We start from the raw sequence: 20,535 nt of genomic DNA on the forward strand, positions 1-20,535 counted from the left end.
TACAGGCAATGCATGGGGAACACTTCACAACGGGTAGTTCATATCAAAGTGCCAAAACGTTTACCAGGTATATTTTTAATAAATGGGCATTGGTAGCTACGCTTTCGGACACCGCGGTGTGAAAGATTCAACTATTGAGAGTAGTACGACATATCACGCCAGGTCGATGTGCACAATACCAACTATGGAGTGATTATCCTCAATATCATTCTAGTGCAGTGCTTTTCAACCTGTGTGACGGTTCGCACTAGTGCGAATGAAAAAAATTGCAGTGCGAATGACGAAGGTGGTGCGAACAGTGCGAATGAAAATCCGGATCAAGTGCGAATGAAAACGTGAATAATTGGTTATTTTTGTAACGTGGAATGATTCAAATAAACCTAATAGGAAATTCAAGGGCAGTGTAAATTTTGTAGTGAAGACGCAATTGTAAACTTGTTTCACTTGCGACGCACCACTAATCGTAGCTCTCACAAGCCATGGTGAATTATTATTTTCGCACTGTAAATATTACGTAACCAAAATCCTGGTTTGGAAGCTGGTGTAGTGGGAGACATACAGTATATCAGCACGTCGGAGCTTGCGACAGGCTGAAAAAATGACCATTATTACAGAGTCACATTTGAAAGTCACCGTAACATAAATTTTTATAAATTTTTACTATTTCAAGGGTTAAGTATTGACGGCAAAGGGTGTAATTTTGGGTCGACACGGTGCCAGAGCTATCTGTTAATATGTAGGTAATATTTGTTGAATTTATTGCAAAAAATCCTGCTATAGTTTTCACATATCCAAAGTCACTATTGGGTACTGTACAGCCAATAAGCGAGACACTTTATGATAATTCATGATAAGATATGTCAGACTGTTTTTTTGGAAAACATGGCCGGTGTGTTACTACATGTTACTAGTAGGGCTGGGCGTAATGATTCGAGTACTCGAATCTTAATCGAGTATTAATTTGGATGATTCGAGTCGAGCAGTAAAACACGATTTTTTCGAGTACTGAAATTATACGCTCCTCGCAACTGAAAGTTAATTTACTAACGGGAATTGTAGTTTTGACTCTATTTTCCACTGAGAAAGCCTGAAACCTTGATTGACCGTGTCGCAGCATACGAGACATAGCACAAAGCTACGAACGTTACTGGAAATAACGCATTTCCGAAGTCATGATCAACCTGCAACGCTGTCCAGAAGTGCAATGAAATCGTAACGGTCGAAAAAATAACAAAGTATCTTTAATGTGATGGATAACATGCGTTATGTTCTTCGTGGTGGCATAAAAGGTACATATTTGAACTTTAACATAGTACATGTTGTTGTGACGTCATAATGAGTGATACTCGAATACTCGACTCGAAGCATAATATGTGATTCAGAATCGAATCACTCAGGTACTCGATTTTGCCCAGCCCTAGTTACTAGTGTACGGGTATGTAACGAGCGAGTTCAGGTCTATGAGATTCATTCATTTCGAGGCCAACCCTTTTTGCGTCGGGGCACATGAAGACGTTAAGTTTTGGCCAACAAGCCGCTGATAAGATTCGAGGCAAGAAACATAAGCGGCGACAAAACCTTGGTCTAAACTAGAAAACAAATGATGTTGGATTGCCAAGCCTTTCGATATGGGTCTGATCCGTAGACAGTAGTACAACTGCAACATTCAGATGAATTTAATTTGCCCTAATTTAAAATCGCGTGCGTCAGACATGTTTTGTAGAGCTGTGTTGGGTAGAATTGTGGTGTGCGCGTTCTGTATGTCATACATCTCTGTAAAATCGTAGCATACAACTGTTACGTTAAAAATGAATTCCTTTTCATGGGTGAGGCTCGGGTCGCAAGATGCCACAAAAATTGAGATTTTGGTGGTAGTGTAAAAAGATGCTTTACCGTTATTAAACTGTGATGAATTCTTAAGTTAGATTGAACTAAATAGCAGAACACACAGTATCGTGAGTTTATTTGCTCCTCCCGTATACTCGCGAGACAGAAGTTGGAGCAACGTATCATAAGGTAGCGAGTTCTAATGTGCCCACGCTCATGATCGTTTTACACCTAATGTTTTAAGACATAAGGCAAAAGCCTCAACACAAACATGTGGATTTTTCACCCTTTCGATAAACTGGACCTTCCGGGGCCTTTGTGTCAGCTCTCAAAAACGATTATTGCCAGCAAGCATTTTTCCCTCGCCAAAGATACGCTGTATTTTGGATAGGAGTGCAGAACAGATTTCAAGAACTGGCCATCCAAGTACTAGTAGACGTTCTTGCACAAAACCCAACAATTTGTTTGGTCGATAAGGGTTTTAATGAAATAGTTGAAATCAAGACGAGCGAAAAAAGTTGCCTTTTTAATGAGACACTTGACAGCTTAAGATAAATAGTAGCCAATTTGTTGCACATCTCAACAAAATGTTGTTAAGTATCTTCATCTTATTCTATAACAATTTTCGAATAGGTTGTGCGAATGAAATTTATTTTACAAAAAAAGTGCGAATGGAGCTCAACAAGGTTGAAAAGCACTGTTCTAGTGCATTGTTTTGCCGATGGAATATTGTTTGGAACAATGCCGATTCTCATCATTGATGTGGAATGTGAATTCAACGGCCTGACCCGGTAAAAAGTTATATCTGTTAGCATTTTACCAATCAGTACAATGTTAGTTTCGATTTTATATTATATTATGAAGGTACAATCGCTATACTGATACTATGGTTGCCAGTGAACTCGGCCCTTGGTGAATTCGGCCTCACAATATTACAATATATACTATCTAAAACAACTTAGTTGCTCACACAATTATCGTAATCAACCCTTATCTTTTAAAAAATCAGGTGACGTAAATGCTGCCAGAAAAATTTCAAATCCTCTTTCAACAATCCTTCCAGGTTCTGTACATCTATATTGACGCTCACCCACAGTATCTATAAATTCTTTAGGCTGTGTCGTAAATGCATGGTTGCAACTGATGCTAAAATACCTCGCAGCTAGTCTGTACTTTGATAAATGTGCATTGTTAAAAGTTGTATTACATCCTATTATGCAGCACTGCCTCACTATGCTCAAGAAACCAACAAAAACTAAACCGATTGGGGAAAATCAGTGAATTAGTATGCCAGCAAGGCCGATCGCAGCACCCCACCACAGTCGACATACGCAATCCCGTTCCTGTACTCAAGCATATCCCGCGACGGACTGATTTCGCCGGGAAACTATCTTATAGCGTTAAGGGGCGTGGCAGTTTCCAATCATTGTATATATATCATTGGTTGGTGAGTGTGCGCAGACTCGTCAAAAATTAGAGGGAACATTGATTACTGCAACATACTAAAAAATCCAGAGGTGGTCAAAGTAGCCAAGAAAGCTTCTCAAGTGGAAGTAGAAGTACCGACGACAAAATCTACTCAAGTACGAGTAGAAGTAGGTCTTCAATAAGCCACCTAAAACTACTTGCAGTAGAAGTAGAATTGACTGACTTTAAATCTACTCAAGTAAGTAAGTAGTTTTGAAAACAGTCCTAATTCGTTCGTATGGACTGTCAAAAGCTGCGAATTGAGCTATGCGGACGGTCCAGAGAGCTTGATTCGTATTGATGCATCCCAGGAGGTGTGATTTTTCGACAGAATAGAGAGCCTCTCTATACTTTTCCGTAGAATTGCCATTGCACGGCTGAGCTGCGAGTAGTTTTTACCAAGGCTGGGTGTGGTAATATTGTCTTGTAGCGATGCAAATATACATGTATTTTCTATGACCCCCGGGGGTAAGTCCATGCTGTTTGCGAAGGTACTTGTCTCGTTCGATTCAGTCTGACTTATATAATGTTCGATATTTGCAATGACAGTACCACGCTAAGTTCAACGTGTGGCTAGCGTGATTACCTCAGACGTGCCTGTTTATATAGCTCAGTGGCCTAAAACGACACTGTGCGGCAGCGAGAGATTTTAGTGTAGATATTCTGTTTTGGTGTTACGTAACCGTGAGTTATATAACATTCTCTCGTTTGTGGCACAAAATTTTCATTGCGTAAGCTCTGGTATGAAGATACTCCACCGTAGCAGGAATCACAACACGCCAGGGCTAAATGTTTGCCAGTTATTGCAGATTTGCAGGTTGTGTCACCTCTCTAGGTGTTCATCTGAACTGTAGAAAGAAAGAATAACCAGTACAGTTTACACAGAACGCCTCACCGGTGGCTAGTATTGTTATGAGGTGGGTAATTTGATTTGTAATATGATAGTGACAGTGTTCGTTTTTGTGATTCGCATACCTACATATCGATTGAATAAATGTTGGAAATGTGAAAATATATATTATTTTAACTGATGGATAGCTTAATTATTAAATGACAGCCTGAAATCCTTTAGACGGCTCATCGTAATGACTTCTTTCACTTCACTGTATAGTTTATGCTTTCAGCAATCCACCGTATTATTGCTTATGTAACACATTAAAACAGGTATTTTAGTATTTTATATAATGTAGATAAGCAATGCCGAAATCTATTCGTCACAAAGCAAGCAAACCTCATCTTCTCTGGTGTAGTTTGCGTAGTGCCAGTCAAGCTATGACATCAAAACAACATGGAATAAACGTCGCTTCACTTCAAGCTTTGGTGGAAGGACTAGTTCATTCCATTGCTGCCGGAGAACCATATTTTTCAATATCAGGTGGGTAGCCTACTATAGACAGCAGTTGTTATGCGAGCTGAAGTATGGAGTACGCCTATAAAGTATCAAGCTGCAGCTCTGCCACTGATCTATTGCCAGATGCCGTAGTGCTTAGGCTAGATGTCTTATTCTTAGTATAATGGCTGTTCCAGTTTATAGCCTATGAGACAATTAGAATATCATGTAGTGTTGGGCGAATTACCATAAGGCCGCTCTGCTAGCAAGGTAAAACCCTATGCCTGCTATGAAGGGTAAGCTATGTCATTTTAGGAGTGATGACTTCTTGAGGAATATTGGTAAACAATGTTGAAAATTGCGTTTAATTTCTATCGGACTATAGGATTGTAGTCCGTGACTATTGTATGATGAATGATGAACCACTTGATAAATATATATACCGTAGCCTATATGCTAGGCTATCTTTCAGTTATTTCTGGTGACCATACTATTTGTAACTGCACTTTTACTATAATTTGGCATTACTGCAGTACAGCTGTGCCATCACCGTATCTAGAGTATTGTCTAGACCAGATATCTTACTAACTTACTTACAGGTTTTGCTGTGAATTATCTGTTCATATATCGAGTGCAAATTGTGAATTTTTTGTTTTTGGAATTATCTTTAGCCTGTCATGTTGGCAAAAATATGCTACTAGACCAATTGTCAGCAATAATCTGTGCAGGCAGTTTTGATGCACATTGAATGTAGCCTAGGCCATTGGTATAGAGAGCCTTGATATCGAACAACTCGAAATCACCATGAAGTTCTAATTACCAGAATAAAATTTTCATTTTGATACTGTTAGATACTACTGGCATTTTGAACAATCCGCTTTATATTAGCATTGATAGGTAGAACGCACCCTTTCAACTTCCCATCTGCTCTAGTTGCTTTGTGCCAACTTTTCAAAATAATCATGCACAACTATGATACAGAATACTGATTCAATCTGGAGCCATTGGAATCAAATGTTAATTTCTATACAAGTTTAATTGTATACGGTATAAGCTACTATACTAAACTATTCCTATCTACTTTCAAATTATTGATTGAATATCTTGGCTATCTGTAACTTGTCTCATCAAAACTTGTCAGATGTGAATGTCTTTTGGTCTCTTTATTGCAACTCAATCCATCATATAACTTTGCGATAATGTTGCTTTTTTCAAATATGAAGATATTCATTTTGATTGATATGATTTCATTTAGTTGCGGAGGAGGAATTTCAATGTTCCAATTGTCAAGGAATATTGTATCGTCCCACCACTGGACTGTGTGGTCGAAGCTTTTGTATGACCTGCGCAAGAAAAGATGAAATTGAATGTAAGCACTGCAAGGAGAAACACAAAGCGTCTACCCTTTCAAGGTAGGCTACTTATTGATGTTCATTTGGCCGGCAACTCATTACATTAATAATTTTATTTATTTTAAGGTTGAATATCACTTTAGAAACGATCGTTGAGACATGGTACAAAGAAGAATATTTGTTTTGTAAATTATTGAGTGAAGGTGATCAATTATTGGAAAAGCGTTCCTATCGAGATGCAGAACAAAAATTCACGGAAGCTCTCGATAAGAGTAAGGACGGGTTTAAATATAAAAAAAACATCCATTACTCAACTCACTCTTTTGTTACAGAGCCATTTCATAACTATGCCAGCGTGAAAAGATCATTATCAAGAATATGCCAAGGCCAGTGGGATCTTGCGCTTACAGATATCATCAGTGTTAAGATGAGGAGATTATGTTCTGTAATGGTAAGTCTTCACTGAGTTCCGGTAATATAGACAGCTCAACAAGTTGCACCACAAAAATGCTGTGACAAATTATGGTATAGATTGATTCATTCACTTTGTATTACTCGTAGCGTGACGGAGATTGTAGCCGAGATCATGCCGAGAGTGTAGTGGATGAGGAATTCTCCATATCCAAGAACATCGCAAAGGTAAGCTTACAACTGTATGATAATAGCCGTTTATCATGCAGATTATTCCAACTTTTACATCACCGTAGTCCAACCACATTTTCACTGCAGATCATACCAGTAACGTCACTATCTTAGAATAGTTGTATATACAATGGACATAACATCACTATCAATTGGCCTATACTGGTAGGTTACTACTGTGTAACTATCAATTGGCTATTTTGGTTGGTTTGCAAGTCCTGGCTTATGCTCCGCAAAATGTTCTTTCTTTCACCTTGGAATCCAATCCGGATAAGTGCCTCATCCTATTACCACGTCATCATTACAGTACCGTAACAGTATTTTGCCGACAACATTGCAGTTATGCAGCATGTGAACATTTCCGAGAAAAGCAGATTTTAGCCTACCGAATGAATACCGTACCATTTTCCATTCAGTGTAGTTGCCTCCTCTTTTACTCTGTCAGCAGGCCGATGCGGGTGTTTGATTAAAAGACTAATCAAGTAGTTTCGGCTGCTTCATGATTTTTCATGACATTACAATCGGAATTATACAACTAGATAATTAGACTATTAAGAGCAAAATGCTGGTAATCTAATTCTAATCTAATGTCTGGTTTTCCTGAAAATGCTACAGGTGAACCGTATAGTGTGAAACGGCCCAAGCTTGCTGTACAGACATTTGTCATTATCATGCTTATGAGAATAAACTGTTATTTGATATGAACTGAAATTCAGTAATTCTAATCTAATTTGGAGGAACCTGTGTGTAGGCTACATAATTATAATTATAATCTAGTCTTGGAAAATCTGTAGCTGTAATATATACCCACGTCTAGTTATAATTCTAATTCTACTATAATTTGGAATAGGTGCAAATTATCCAACTGTTCAAGTCTGATCAGAATCTTGTGGTGGTTGAATTGCTGGAAACATTGATGGACATGATGATGATTTGTTTTGCACGAATGCGACTAATAGCTGTCAAAAACTGTGTAGTATACCTTTTTCATGTTCAACCCCAATCCGCCTAATGTCCTATAAAATCATGATTTTTATCGCCATTTGCTTCATTTCAGACGTTTTCCGAAGTGCTGAAAATGCTCCAGAAAAACAGTTCGGCTTTCGACACCAACACAGACTTTCAAAGCTATTCCAGTGTTATGCACTCTCACGCTCTGGTGTCTCATAAACTGCATGCTGTCAAACCGGCCCTGTCGGCAACAAAAGACAGCAAAACTTCATTTCTGCTAGGTGAATAGGAATTTTCAAGCCTGTTTTGGAGTACCGTAATTTTCCAAGTATAGTACGCCCCCATGTATAATACGCACCCCTAAAATAGCATGTAAATTCTGGGAAAAAGCCTGTACCCATGTATAGTACGCACCCTGCATTTCTGTGCATGAATAGTTCCGATTTCGTATACGATGTCATTCTGTTTTGCGATGTCACTCTTGAACAATCACTACACAACGATCGCTAATCATTATACAATTAGCGGGATTGTCTTTAAACGATAGTAGATAAGCAGCCAAAGCCTGCGAGGCGGGCGGCGCGATAGTTCAGGCTAGCGACACGACATCTTGAGCACGAGGAGACCTTTTACAGATGCGATTGCTAATCAATATACAATTAACGCTATTATCTCTAAACGATAGTAGATAGCAGCCAAAGCCTGCGAGGCCGGGGGCGAGTTAGTTTAGGCCAGCGAACCGACATCTTGCACACAATGCCTGTTATAGATACGATTGCGCCCAGGCTATCGGAACAGGTCTGTTGGAGATGCGACTGATTACGCAAGCGATTATATCTTGCGCACATGGCCTCTTGTGTATGTATAAATTGCGTATGCGATTGCTCGGGCCTGTCGTTGACGCGATGAATTGGCGAGAATTGCCGCGCGCGAGTGTCTAATAGCGACCTAATTTCGCTCGCGTACAAACGGCAAACCAACTCAGCAGGAGATCGCTTGCTTTTGCACACGACTCTCGTTAATTAGATACACGCTTCCCACTAATTACTACGCGCGATGGCTGAAAGTGATGCGCGATTGGAAACAAACATGAAGAATGAAGATAGGTGTGATTTCAAGGTTTTTATTGAGGGAGATTTTTTTCAAGCGTGTTGTTCCAATGTATAATACGCACCCCCCCCCCGATTTTAGGGCAAAAAAATCGTGAAAATTTTGCGCATTATACATGGAAAATTACGGTAGCCTAGAAAACATGTCGGATGTTCTGTTATTTGATACAAACCTAGGCTATCAGTCCATCATATCTGATTGTGTATATTTAGGAAATCAATATCATGATATTATTACCGTGGGCGATTTTTGTAGGAAATAATACTTCTCTAGGGCACCTTGAAGATTCTCAACACAAGAGTGTCACAAGACAAATAAAAGTTTGGTCATACCTTGTCTTGCGGTGTGAATTGGTATTGGTATGACCCTGACTACTCGTATGCCAGAAAATCGGAAAGTTCTGCACGTAATGTTACTAAAGCCAAAGCTGAAGATGAGATTTCCTTGCATCTCGTAAAACCTTCTTCCACCTAAAAATCAACTTCTTTCTTGCCCGATGAAAGGTGGGCTATGAAATTATGAAATAATAATTTTAGTATTATTTTGCTCTTGGAATTGTAGTCTATTTCACTTTGACTCAACTTTATGTTGATGTAGGTCCTATTGATATTTCGTAACTAGCATTCTGAATCATTGAAAATGCGTGTATCATTGTAATTGAATGCACTAGGCCTATTCTAAGAAAAATGGTAATTTGATTATTGATCAATTTGAACTCCGACGTGCCTTATTGAGTGAATTTGTAAAGTCGTTCCAATGCACTTTGATAAACATGTCATATATCCCGCAAATTGATGGGCGGTGTAATTTGTCTGGGAATGCAGGAATCACCTGATTTCTTCCTAGCAATTGATTAACCTTCAACCTACATTGTGCAGAATGTGAGAGTGCCCTCGACGCAGTCATATCGGAGGAGCTCTCTTCTCAGAATTGGAAATCCAAGTTTTCTGAATTGTTTAGAAGTAAGTCCATACTAGCATTGCAACACATTTTTCCTTGGAATAGTCATTCCCAAGAGTTGTTTAACGGATAGTATTCCATCTTACTATATGCCGACGTTTAATTGCACTGTATCACTGTATAATATTTTTCTTTTCGACACTTTATCGTTTCCATGAACTGAAGTCTGAAGTGTGATCTTGAAATTGATTGCTGACGCTTGCGACTTCCGACGGCGTCATATAGCTTCTCACAGTAGAAGTAGAAATAGAGTTATATATTCCTACCGGAGTATAACTAGAAGTGATGATCTTCAAATGAATGAAAAAGTAAATATTGTAGGCGTAGTTTTGAAAACTATGCAATGGAAGTGGAAGTATTTTAAAAGCATAACCACTTGAGTATTTAGTACAAGATGGCAAGAACTACTTTTTTTCGTAATGCTTTTTAAGCTAGATGTCATATTTTAATGAATATCGGCTGAATATATATCGGGTTTTCTGGTGAAGTTGATCAATATTGGTTTCATCGGTATCTGCTCAAAAATACGATATCAGTCAGGCCCTAATCAATTGTGATGAAAAAGTGCGTACTTTCCAATGGTCAATGCAGTCTACTCAATTTATTGGTTTTCGATACCCATTCCGAGGTGATCTGTGTCACGCGTCAATCTCGTGCGTTCTCCAGGTTTGTCGAGGCGCTCTCTCAGTGAGATTGATTTTGCGAGTAACTTTGACGAAGATGACTATTCCTGTGTCCTTTGCACGCGGCCGTTTTATGATCCCGTCTGCACCCCGTGCGGTCACACTTTCTGTCTCGAATGTTTGGAAAGGTGAGTCTGTGACTTGAGCTGGTTTTCTCGGTCTCAGTTTTAGCATCACGATGACAGTCTTCTTTACTGCAAACTATAACTCACGATAGGATAGCTTTTGCTGAAGGTTTTTTTTTGTTAGTATTTTCATCAAATCAAAACACCACAAGATTTGATGTAATGAGAAGAAAGAAAGGTGTCGAAGCCTTCTCAATCAGACCCACCTTGGTTCAGTAAATGTGAATAAGAGGCATGTACACAGAATGAAGAGCAGTGAGATATAGCATAGGAGAAGAGTTGAAAATCGATTGGCTTGTGATGATATGCCGACTCCATGTCCAAAAGACATGCTCCTTGTCACGAAGAGTTAATTCATTCGTAGGGCGATTTTTTTTTACCTAAAAAAAGCAAAATTTTGACGTAAAAAAAGCAAAATTTTGACCTAAAAATCAAATTTTGATTTTTCTTTACCTAAACAAACTGAATTTTAACTAAAATATGTCCTTACCTATGCAAATTAGATGTTTTCCCACATAATGTTGAAATTGTATGACTTATCTTCATTTCTGGTTGGAACTGGCTGTCCTAACGAAGTGGTTTAAGCCTGAAAAAACGTTTTTGGCATAGAAACATACAAATTTTTACACGAAAAAACAAATATTGTAGCGAAGTCTGGCCCTATGAAGAATCAGTAGTTATAATATGTATTATGGTAGAAATAATTAAAATTTGTTGTAGTACAACGAGAGATACTTTCCTGCATTCTTGGGTAGAAAGTGTATGTTAGGGTGGAGTGAAAATGACTTTTTTTTTCAAATCAGAAAAGGCCTTCCTCAATCCTGACAAATGACCTAAAACTTCAATTAAAAGTGACTTCAGGGTGTTGCCCCCATTTTCCAGCCGGCAACCCCTCAATTTCTGCGCGTGGGGGGTAAAATGGCCCATCTCGGCAACCGCTTGTCGTAGAGTCATGATATATAGCTGAAAATCTGCGGAAGCATTATGTTTCTATCTGTCTTCTGAAGAAAGTTTTCTCTATTGTGAACACAAAATGAGTTATAGCCAAAAAACTATATATACGCACATTTTTGTTGAAATTCAGCATTTATTCTGACGAATTGTGATCTGTCATTAGTTTTTTTTTTAAAGTAAAGTAACACACTGGCAATACCGAATATTGGGCCCATATTACAAATATATTCACAACACAGTAATTTTAAAATCAGTTCAAAACATCATAATGAAACACTCACATTTAACGACTTATATTAAAAATGCATTCTTTTGTCAAGTTTTTTCATCAGTTTACGAGACTTAATTTTTCGGCGAATGAGGCCATCTCGTCTTTGAAATCCCGAAACTTGCCCTGATGCTTCTGTTACGAGCTTTACATGTCGTTCCACTGTCTGATTGTGGCATGGATGAAACAAAATCAGAGGCTTCTCGCGGCATTCTTCTAACTCTGCGACATTCTTCTAACACTGTATGTCCTTGCTAAGAAGCTTGCCAAGAATGGGTAAAGAACGTTTAACAGCAGTAGTTGTTGGCTGACAACACTCAAGTTGTGCGTACACTGCCGGTGACAAACCGTGTTGCTTCATTCTGGCAATGTCGTTTACATTACAATTTTTCATCAAGCGCTTCTTAATATAAGTCTTTCTTCAGTAAGGATATTGTGGTACGTTGAGCGTAACTGCGTGTCCACCTATTTGTTTTAATTTGACTGTCTATGATTCACAATGAGCAGACAATTGGCCGTTTACAAGCTGAAAAATATCAAATGATAAGTTCACCGACAGTGCAAAAGTCAAAAAAATTTTTGACATCGTGGCCAATTTTGACCCAACGCTACAATTTTGATTAAATTTTGACAAATTTTGACATGTAAAAATAAATCGCCTTATTATTTAGCATTTGATACTATTTCCTATCGTGGAACGTTTTAAATTTATTTGGTCGTATCTCAGCCTACGAAACATGTAGCAAAGAGCTTCGCACGTTGCTGGAAATGTGAAATCCGCAAAGCATTGTCACGGACTGTAATGAAATAGGGTACGGTTGAAAAAAAGTACTGGCAATATAAGTTTCGTTGTCGCATAGAAGCCTCCATATTTGAACTCTCCACCATTCCCACTAAATTCGGAATCAAATCAAGCAGGTTCTCGAATTTGCCCAGCAGTAATCGGACATGAATTCTGCTCAAATTTGTAGAGTTACTTGAAATATTCATCGAACCACGCAGATATTTGATACACTACAAATCCCTGTGATCGTAGACTTGCAACAGCATGCTCATACTCATGTAGACAATGGAGCCTGAGTGGAAGTGTATATTGTGTGGATATTTAACTGGATTTGCATTCCTACTTTTTCTGATGTGGCTGGAATACATTTTGGAAAGTGGATTAGTGTCGGACTAGGCTTTTAACTAGATTTGACTCCGCACCAGCTTGTGCTTTGAAACCCATGGTATGGTTTCTTTTCAGGTGTTTTGATCACGGTCAGGTGTGTCCGATGTGCAAAACCACTCTGACGGACATTTATCGCTACCAAAAGTTCCTCCTCTCCGTCGACTGGTCCGTGGAGTCATTCATGAAACATTTCCTGCCAAACCTCTGCAAGGAACGGGAAAACTTGCGCGAGGAAGAGACCAATCGATTGAAGTGAGCAGTTTGGGGAGCTTATGAAGCATCACCCCTAAATATGTTCACCGCGGTGCTATTAAACGACGCTGGAAAATCGCGGTAGTGTGCGATTGGAATGGACTTTTAAGCTCCTAGGCCTGGGAGATATAATATCTCCTCATTGCCTGATCATTTTCCAACGCGGACAGATAATAAGATTGCATTCGATGATTCAACAACTCTTATTTCCTTGTTTATCTCATGATTTCTTATCCACTGTATTTTTTAAAATCAGTATCATTGTTCCATATATTAAATTGTAAGAATTACAATTCGTAGCCTTGGGTGACCTATTTATGAACCAGTTATAATCTTACTAAGAGTTGTAAATTATATTCGTGATGCCGTTTTATGAAATCATTACCTTGCATTTGATTTTGCTTAGGTACCTTGGTTATCACAGCCACTGACTTTTGCTATTTAACAATTATCTTTTTCCAAAATACCAACGATTTATGAAATCTGACGCCAGAATTCCCCAGTTTCGGTTGAAAACCCTTCCTTTTCTTATTGCAAGCACATGTTCTCACAGGGAAAAAATTCCAGTTTTTGTGTGCACTGTGGCATACCCGAAAATAAAGACCATGCTGCACGTGTTCGAACCGCGATATCGATTAATGATAAGGAGAGCAATCAAGTATCACGGCGGGACGTTCGGCATAACCATTGGCTCACCTACCTCACCGTAAGTTCCCTGTGAATCGGGTGTGAATAGCATGTCTTTGCACCTGACGTATCAATATTGTAGATATGCAATATGATGCTAATGCACAGAAGAACGTTGTGTTATTTATTTTGGGTCTTGTGATCTTTTATCATGTTAACAAAGCCCACTTCTTGTTGTCACAACTGGCATTGCATAACGTGCAGAATCATCATTGATATTGTGTTGTATTGTTGCAGTCTATTTTGAATTGTATTGTCACCTCGACTTAGCACCATGACCTTGTCCATTCCATTATTAATATTACCACTGCACAAGTGCACAATTTCAAAATTACCGTACATTCTATCTCGTCGGACTTGCACTAACTACCAATTTACCTTACTGTTATCAAACTATTGTTTTTTTAGTAGTTTTAGCTGTAGCTTGTGGATTTGAACAGAAAATAGTTGCCAAACAACTAGAAAACATGTGCCACCGCAAATCGTGATGTCAATGTTCTGTGGTGTGATTTTTTTGCAGCCTCGGCTAGATCAAAGTCATCACTACTAGCAGGGGGTAGCTAGGGGGCTGTTTTACTGGTCGAAACCTCTCCCCTTTCAAACTTGTGCTAATGTTCAGCTGGAAGCCGATTTGATTCCGTTGTTACAGTTGCTGCTGAATTAAATCTACTTAATTGTGTTTTAGTTAGTTATATATTCTTAAAGGTCGTTATGTCTAATAGTAGTTGTAGTTCTAGATGCAAGTTTTGAAAAGCGAGTAGTTCTAGGTCTAGCTCTAGTTGCGCATATTGAAAATCCAATAGTTTGCATGTGTCTGACCTCATCTAATTGCATTTGTTCAGTCTAAATTTATGAACAGGGTAGATTATACCCTGATATGATTCCAAGGAATGAAGAGTCACTTGATTTTAAGTAAAACCGCAAGTCACATAATCGTTGAAATTTTGGAGATATGTCCAACAGTCCAAGGCTTTCTGGACCAGCCGTGTTTTGGGGACTGTTGCTCAAATTTACTTGATAACCTAACAGGGCTGTGGAGTCGGTAAATTTTACCACCGGCTCTGACTCCACACATTTTCAATATACCGACTCCGACTCCCGAGTCTTTAAACGTACCGACTCCGACTCCCGACTCCGACTCCAGCATTATTACCAATTTACTTCCAAAATTATACGCCACATTGTCGGTCGAATGACTATCGTACAACCATTAAACATATGCAAAAATGTGATTAACGGTGGCATGCTAAATTGTTTCATTGTGGCACAGCTCGAATTATCCACTATGCAATTAACATGAAAGAAAGATTTGCTAAATATCCTTATTTTTTCAAGTTTTTATAACATGGACTCTCTAATATACTGAAATGTATGAATCGTTCAAATATGGCAAATATCCAATCCTGTATAATAAAAATGTAGATTAAAAATCCAAGTGTAGGTCTTGTGTATGAGTCAGCAACTAATAAAGAAATTGAACTTACTAATTTTGTCATTGCACACTATCCTGATTACAAACACAAACACACTTACTACTAATAGACATTGGTCACTCATAAATGGAACTCGGTTAAGTAGTCAAAGACCATAGCCTAGTCAAGTCCATGTCTAGTCTACATGTACTTAATCAAGTATTCAAGGATTTGGACTTGCAGTCTTTCTTAATCATTTGTTCGACCTAAGCAGCTAAGCTGCACTACAAATATTTTTAATTCTGTCAAGTAGGAAGCATCGTTTTGTCATATTTACATCATTTTTACAATTTTACAAAACCAGACGATGCATTTTCTCTGTCACAGTATCATGGTATTCCAAAAATTACATCAATTTTGACTGCATCGCGAAAACGCATCTTGCGATTTTCTTCCCCTATGCAACTGAGTTGTAATTTGCAAGTAATGTCTAATTTTATCTATATCGGGGGTGGGCAACTTTTTAGGCGAAAGGGACACCTGAGATTTACGAACCATTGCGCGGGCAACTGAAATGTTGATAACCTTTTTTAGTCGTCGATAAAAGCGAACCGAATTAGGTAACAATCAAAACGAGACTTATATTAATACGCTCTAAAATTGATAACAATATGTCGGGTTTGCGCGATTTTTTTTTTTTCAAGATAACGACTGAATTAGGCTATATCAATAAATATGTCGCAAACATACATTGGGGGGCGCATTGTATACCACTGGGCTCATTTGGCAAGGACAGGATTATTCGATGTTTAGACATAGCAAAATCGACAGTATAAGTGAACATGCCTCTATCATTTTGTGCTGTTGTTTTGTCGATGATCTCGCTGCGAGTGCACAAGCTAAGCCGCATGTTGGACGACACGTTATCTCCTAATTGCAAATATAGTTAGACTCAATTTCGTGAGTAATGTGTATTTATAATTTTCAGAAGGGGGCTTAAATACTGAATGCAAGAAATCTAGTGACAATGAATCATGCGAAGTAGCGAGAAAAATTTCAAGTCAAATAAATCTGCTATGAAATATTCTACTTTATGGTCATATACGAAGATCTGGGATAAATGTGGCTGGCCCCTGGATACGTCCATGCGTCCGAACTGTTGTTTTAGTCATCATCAAATTTCGCGGTCATGCTAATCAAATTTCGGTTGGCCTTGCAATTGTACCTGATGTCATAAATAATTTCGAGAATTACCTTGCAGGCCACACCTAACCTTCTCGTGTGCCAAATTTGGCCTGCGTGCCACGGGCTGGCCGCACCTGAACTGTATGGTTATTAATAACAGCGATTGGTGATACATAAAAATTCTATTGAAAATTCTTTGAAAGCAAATGTTTTCATGGTAGAGAAGTTGGAGTCGGAGTCGAAGTCACGGTCATTCTCACAAACTCCGACTCCGACTCCACAGCCCTGTAGCCTAACCACCATCTTGCGTAGTCACTCATGATATGTTTCACAACCATAGAATGCTCACTAAAAATGTTTGTAATTTGTGTCTACTAATGTTTTTCTATATCAATATGATGTTTTATGCTGTCCTAACCATGCATTCTCATCCTTCATTGAGTAGTATGGACATTTTGCAATATATAAAGCAAATACAAGCCGCGTTACCGCTTCAGATTTCACAATATCGGGACTCTGATCACTTTGGAGAAAGTTTCGTTCTTTGCCGATGGCCGATCCTTGATAACTGCGGTCGGATCTTCGAGATTCCAGGTGGAAGAATATGGTACGTGCGACGGATACGCCACCGCTAAAGTCAACACTGTCACTGACGACGAAAATGTGGACCAAGAAAAGCAGGGGCAATTATTGAGTATCAGCAATGAGGCAAGTTACCTCCACAGATTGATTGGTTATACTGTTTTTGAAGAGAAAAGACTTCAGTATACAATTGAATATTATGTTGATATTGAAATAAACCCGAATATTTTCGCAGACACTCTACAGAGGTGATCGTTACCTAATAGTAGAGATTTCAATTGCAATAACATGACTAATGTAAATACCAAATTGCAGCTGATTATTTAGTCTCCTGTTACTAAGCGCAAAAATATTGAGCATCAGACATTTTAGACACTTGTCTTTTGAATGTAATCATGCATTTAAAAATGTACGTGTACTGCAAGTTACAAATTATTGTTGATTGAACTGTGCGCATGTGATCCAATGTATCACATCATCATTCTTTCTAGGTTTATGAAAAGTCGAAGGCATGGTTCGATTCTTCGTCAGAACATTTCAAGCACACAACCAGTGTTATGTTTGGGGATTTTCCAGCGCAAGATGGCATCGAGGTGCTTTTTGATTTTGTTCTTACCGAAATGGACATGTTATTGCAGTGGTAATTCATGTAGTGTAGCGCAGATCGCAATTTGAGTGGAATCTGGTTTTATAAAATTGAAATGCTTATCCAATCTGATCCATATTTTAGAAATGTTGTTTAGGTAACATGTCCTAGAATTCAGACCAAACTAAAAGTCGCATTCATGGTATAGAAATCGACATCCTGATCAAGTCTTGTTTCACAGATACATGCTGGATTACCGTGTATTTGAAAACCAAAATCATAATCTTGTACGGTGTACTCGTGTAATGTAATGTAATGTATATGTATATGCAATATACACCCTGTTTATGGTTAATGATATATTATACTGCTGCACATCAAATATTCAAATACCATATTAGGGTGAAGTGAAAACTAAAAAAATTTGAATTTCAAAAAATTGTCTTGATTTGTGGTGGCAAATAGCAAATAAATAAATTCTGTAATAATTTTGGGCTCGTACACCATCTAATGGTCGTGCACTTTTACCGGAAGAGCCACAAATAGCTAGTTTCGCCATATTTTTATAGCCCCTTATACTTGTAAGCTAGTTTCGCAATATCTTGATAGACCCTTATTCTAGTAAGCTACTTTTGGTCTTATAAGATGCAGCTAAGCAACATGTTTCTATCTCACCTCCATATAACTTATGGTACTCTTAAAACTGAACAGAAAAAAAGTTGAGAGCAAATTACTGATTTTATAGGTAAAAATTAAACACTGTAGCAGTGGGTAGGTTGTCAAAAGCATGTAGTGATTGATCTTATGACTGAGCATCATACTGCATCAATTACATCTACTTTTCAAAACTTGCTCAAACATATAAAGCCGCCTCCAGTTATAGATTTGAAATTCAATTTTTCACTCCACCCTAATTAGCTTGATGCTTTATTGACCGTGTACAGACTGGACATCGTTAGTTCGTTACATTCACAATTCCAATACAAACTCATTGCATTTCCAGGGACCTGATGGCCCAATGTGGGCGTGGTGGGTCACAGCCATACTGCCAGTCAAAGACGACGTGAAGACTTTGATACTAGGAAAGAAGTGCCTCCGGACGCGGCTCCACATAATGAATCTTATATTGAACAAAATCCGAGATTCATGAGACTTTTGTATCGGACTCTAATGTCTAAAACCGTGATAATGCGAGGGCTTTGCAATGTGCTGGCAATGTCCGCTTCACACTGTGCCTAAATTGAGAAATCATATACGGTCTTCGGAATGGCTTCTATCGATATAATTGTGTACCACCCTCACGGTGAGATAGTGTATGTTCGTCAATCATGCATAGTAAGGAATGGTATGTGGGCAATGGCAACAGTCTTCATTGCAGTATTTGGTGTATTATTTGTGCCAGAGAGTCCTATTACTTGAGTGTTTCTTTCTTTTCTTTGATGATTTTGATCTCGCCCGAGTAACATATACCGTTGGTGACTGGTATGTGTCGTATTTATGAAAGAAATTCTATTTCGAGATTGAGAATAATGATCGCAAAGCTACGGCTGCATTTTTTGTTTTCTCGAACAGATTACATGTTTTGTGCTGCTGATCCCGAAAACATCTTTTACAGTGTAGCATTGAAAGAGATGGGTTCCACATTTCTCCAACTCATAATTAGACCCACTTGCTATCCCTGCTGTGTCGTAACCGAGATAATACTCTTGTGTGTACGATTACACCATTTGATAGGATGCTCTATTTAATGCTTTGCAACCTGGTCGGGCCATCCTTAACTTGTGTTAAGCCTACCTGTAATAAGGCCTTGATAGCATCGTGACTTTGGTGTAACTCATTGATGTGTAAGGCTGCGAAATTAACTGGGTTTTATTTTGACACCATCAAAATGCAGTATTCCCTATATCTACATTGATGTATACAACAACATGTTATTGCCGAAGCAGACTGGGGATGTAAATCCTTTCTAGATGGGGAATACTTGATTACTATTATGCACTCAATTGCTACCCACGGCCATTCAGAATCACCTTCTGTTCTTTAAATTTCGTTTTATTGGAGTTATTGGGAACAGTCCCTGCAATATTTGGATATGTCTTTCATTAAATGTATTTCTGCCTCATTGAGCAGTTGATCTGATCGATGTTTTTAGTCTGAGCATTGATCGCTTGTATCACCTTGTTTATAGTGCGCTTAAACTTTGTGAGTTCTGTATGCTTAGTAGTCATGCTCACCTATCCTGTAAAAGATATTGTAACGTATGTCCGCAACTTTCAAAAGTCTGTACTGTGAAAGTCTCTTCTGAGGTCATTTTTTGTGCATGACTTATGTGTTCTGTTTTCAAAAATGTATATTTCAAAAATCCATCTAACAATGAAACTTGCTCTCCTTGATGCGTGACTAGTATTTGCGAAGCAAAGCAGTCAGACAGTAGGCGAAGTTCGAAGTGGGGATAGCGAGATGCATATAACAGGGGCGGGCAAGTTCTGCAGTCGGCGGTCCGGATATGGGAAAATGAAGGTCATGGCGGGCCGGATCCTTAAATCGAGACATCAATCGCGTATTTATCCAGCCAGGGGATAAATCGTATTTAATGTAAACTTCAAGTTCGAAGCATAGAGACCAAAACAGCATCCATGAATTTATTTACGTAATGTAGCTGTTGAAGTCAATGAGACATCAGTGGTCGATCAAAGTTGTGAGGGAGGGCCGCTTAAAATCCATTCGTGCACAGTGCGTTGCGCGCCTCTGCTAAAATATGCATTGCATATGAACGAGGGTTTTGGATTCAATTCATTAGGATTGAGTTCATGCGTAAATGCCGGTAATACAAGCTTTCTCGAGTTGACGAACTGACGCGTAAGATCCACTATTGCACGCAAAAGTATAACCTGCAGTCACTAAAATTTGACTTAGTAAGCAAGAAGTGAAAGATTGCAGCAGACTGTGACCACGGGCCACACTATCATATACCGGAACCTCTCTGCGGGC

At 38.7% G+C, this 20,535-nt stretch overlaps 1 protein-coding gene across 1 annotated transcript; it reads left to right on the forward strand.

The window, feature by feature from the left end:
- Positions 1 to 4,033: 4,033 nt before the first annotated feature.
- On the forward strand, positions 4,034 to 19,923 carry LOC145456051 (LON peptidase N-terminal domain and RING finger protein 3-like). The gene is made up of 13 exons (XM_080334082.1): positions 4,034 to 4,669; positions 5,880 to 6,036; positions 6,103 to 6,248; positions 6,309 to 6,427; positions 6,538 to 6,615; positions 7,676 to 7,850; positions 9,558 to 9,641; positions 10,306 to 10,450; positions 12,916 to 13,092; positions 13,646 to 13,798; positions 16,874 to 17,117; positions 17,450 to 17,551; positions 18,548 to 19,923. The coding sequence occupies exons 1-13, from the start codon at positions 4,492 to 4,494 to the stop codon at positions 18,692 to 18,694; spliced, it is 1,905 nt and encodes a 634-aa protein (XP_080190208.1). The 5' UTR covers positions 4,034 to 4,491; the 3' UTR covers positions 18,695 to 19,923.
- Positions 19,924 to 20,535: the final 612 nt, after the last annotated feature.

The sequence above is a fragment of the Botryllus schlosseri genome, chromosome 14 (genome assembly GCF_051294905.1).
Source record: "Botryllus schlosseri isolate E-star chromosome 14, Bs_hap1, whole genome shotgun sequence".
NCBI classification, from domain to species: domain Eukaryota; kingdom Metazoa; phylum Chordata; class Ascidiacea; order Stolidobranchia; family Styelidae; genus Botryllus; species Botryllus schlosseri.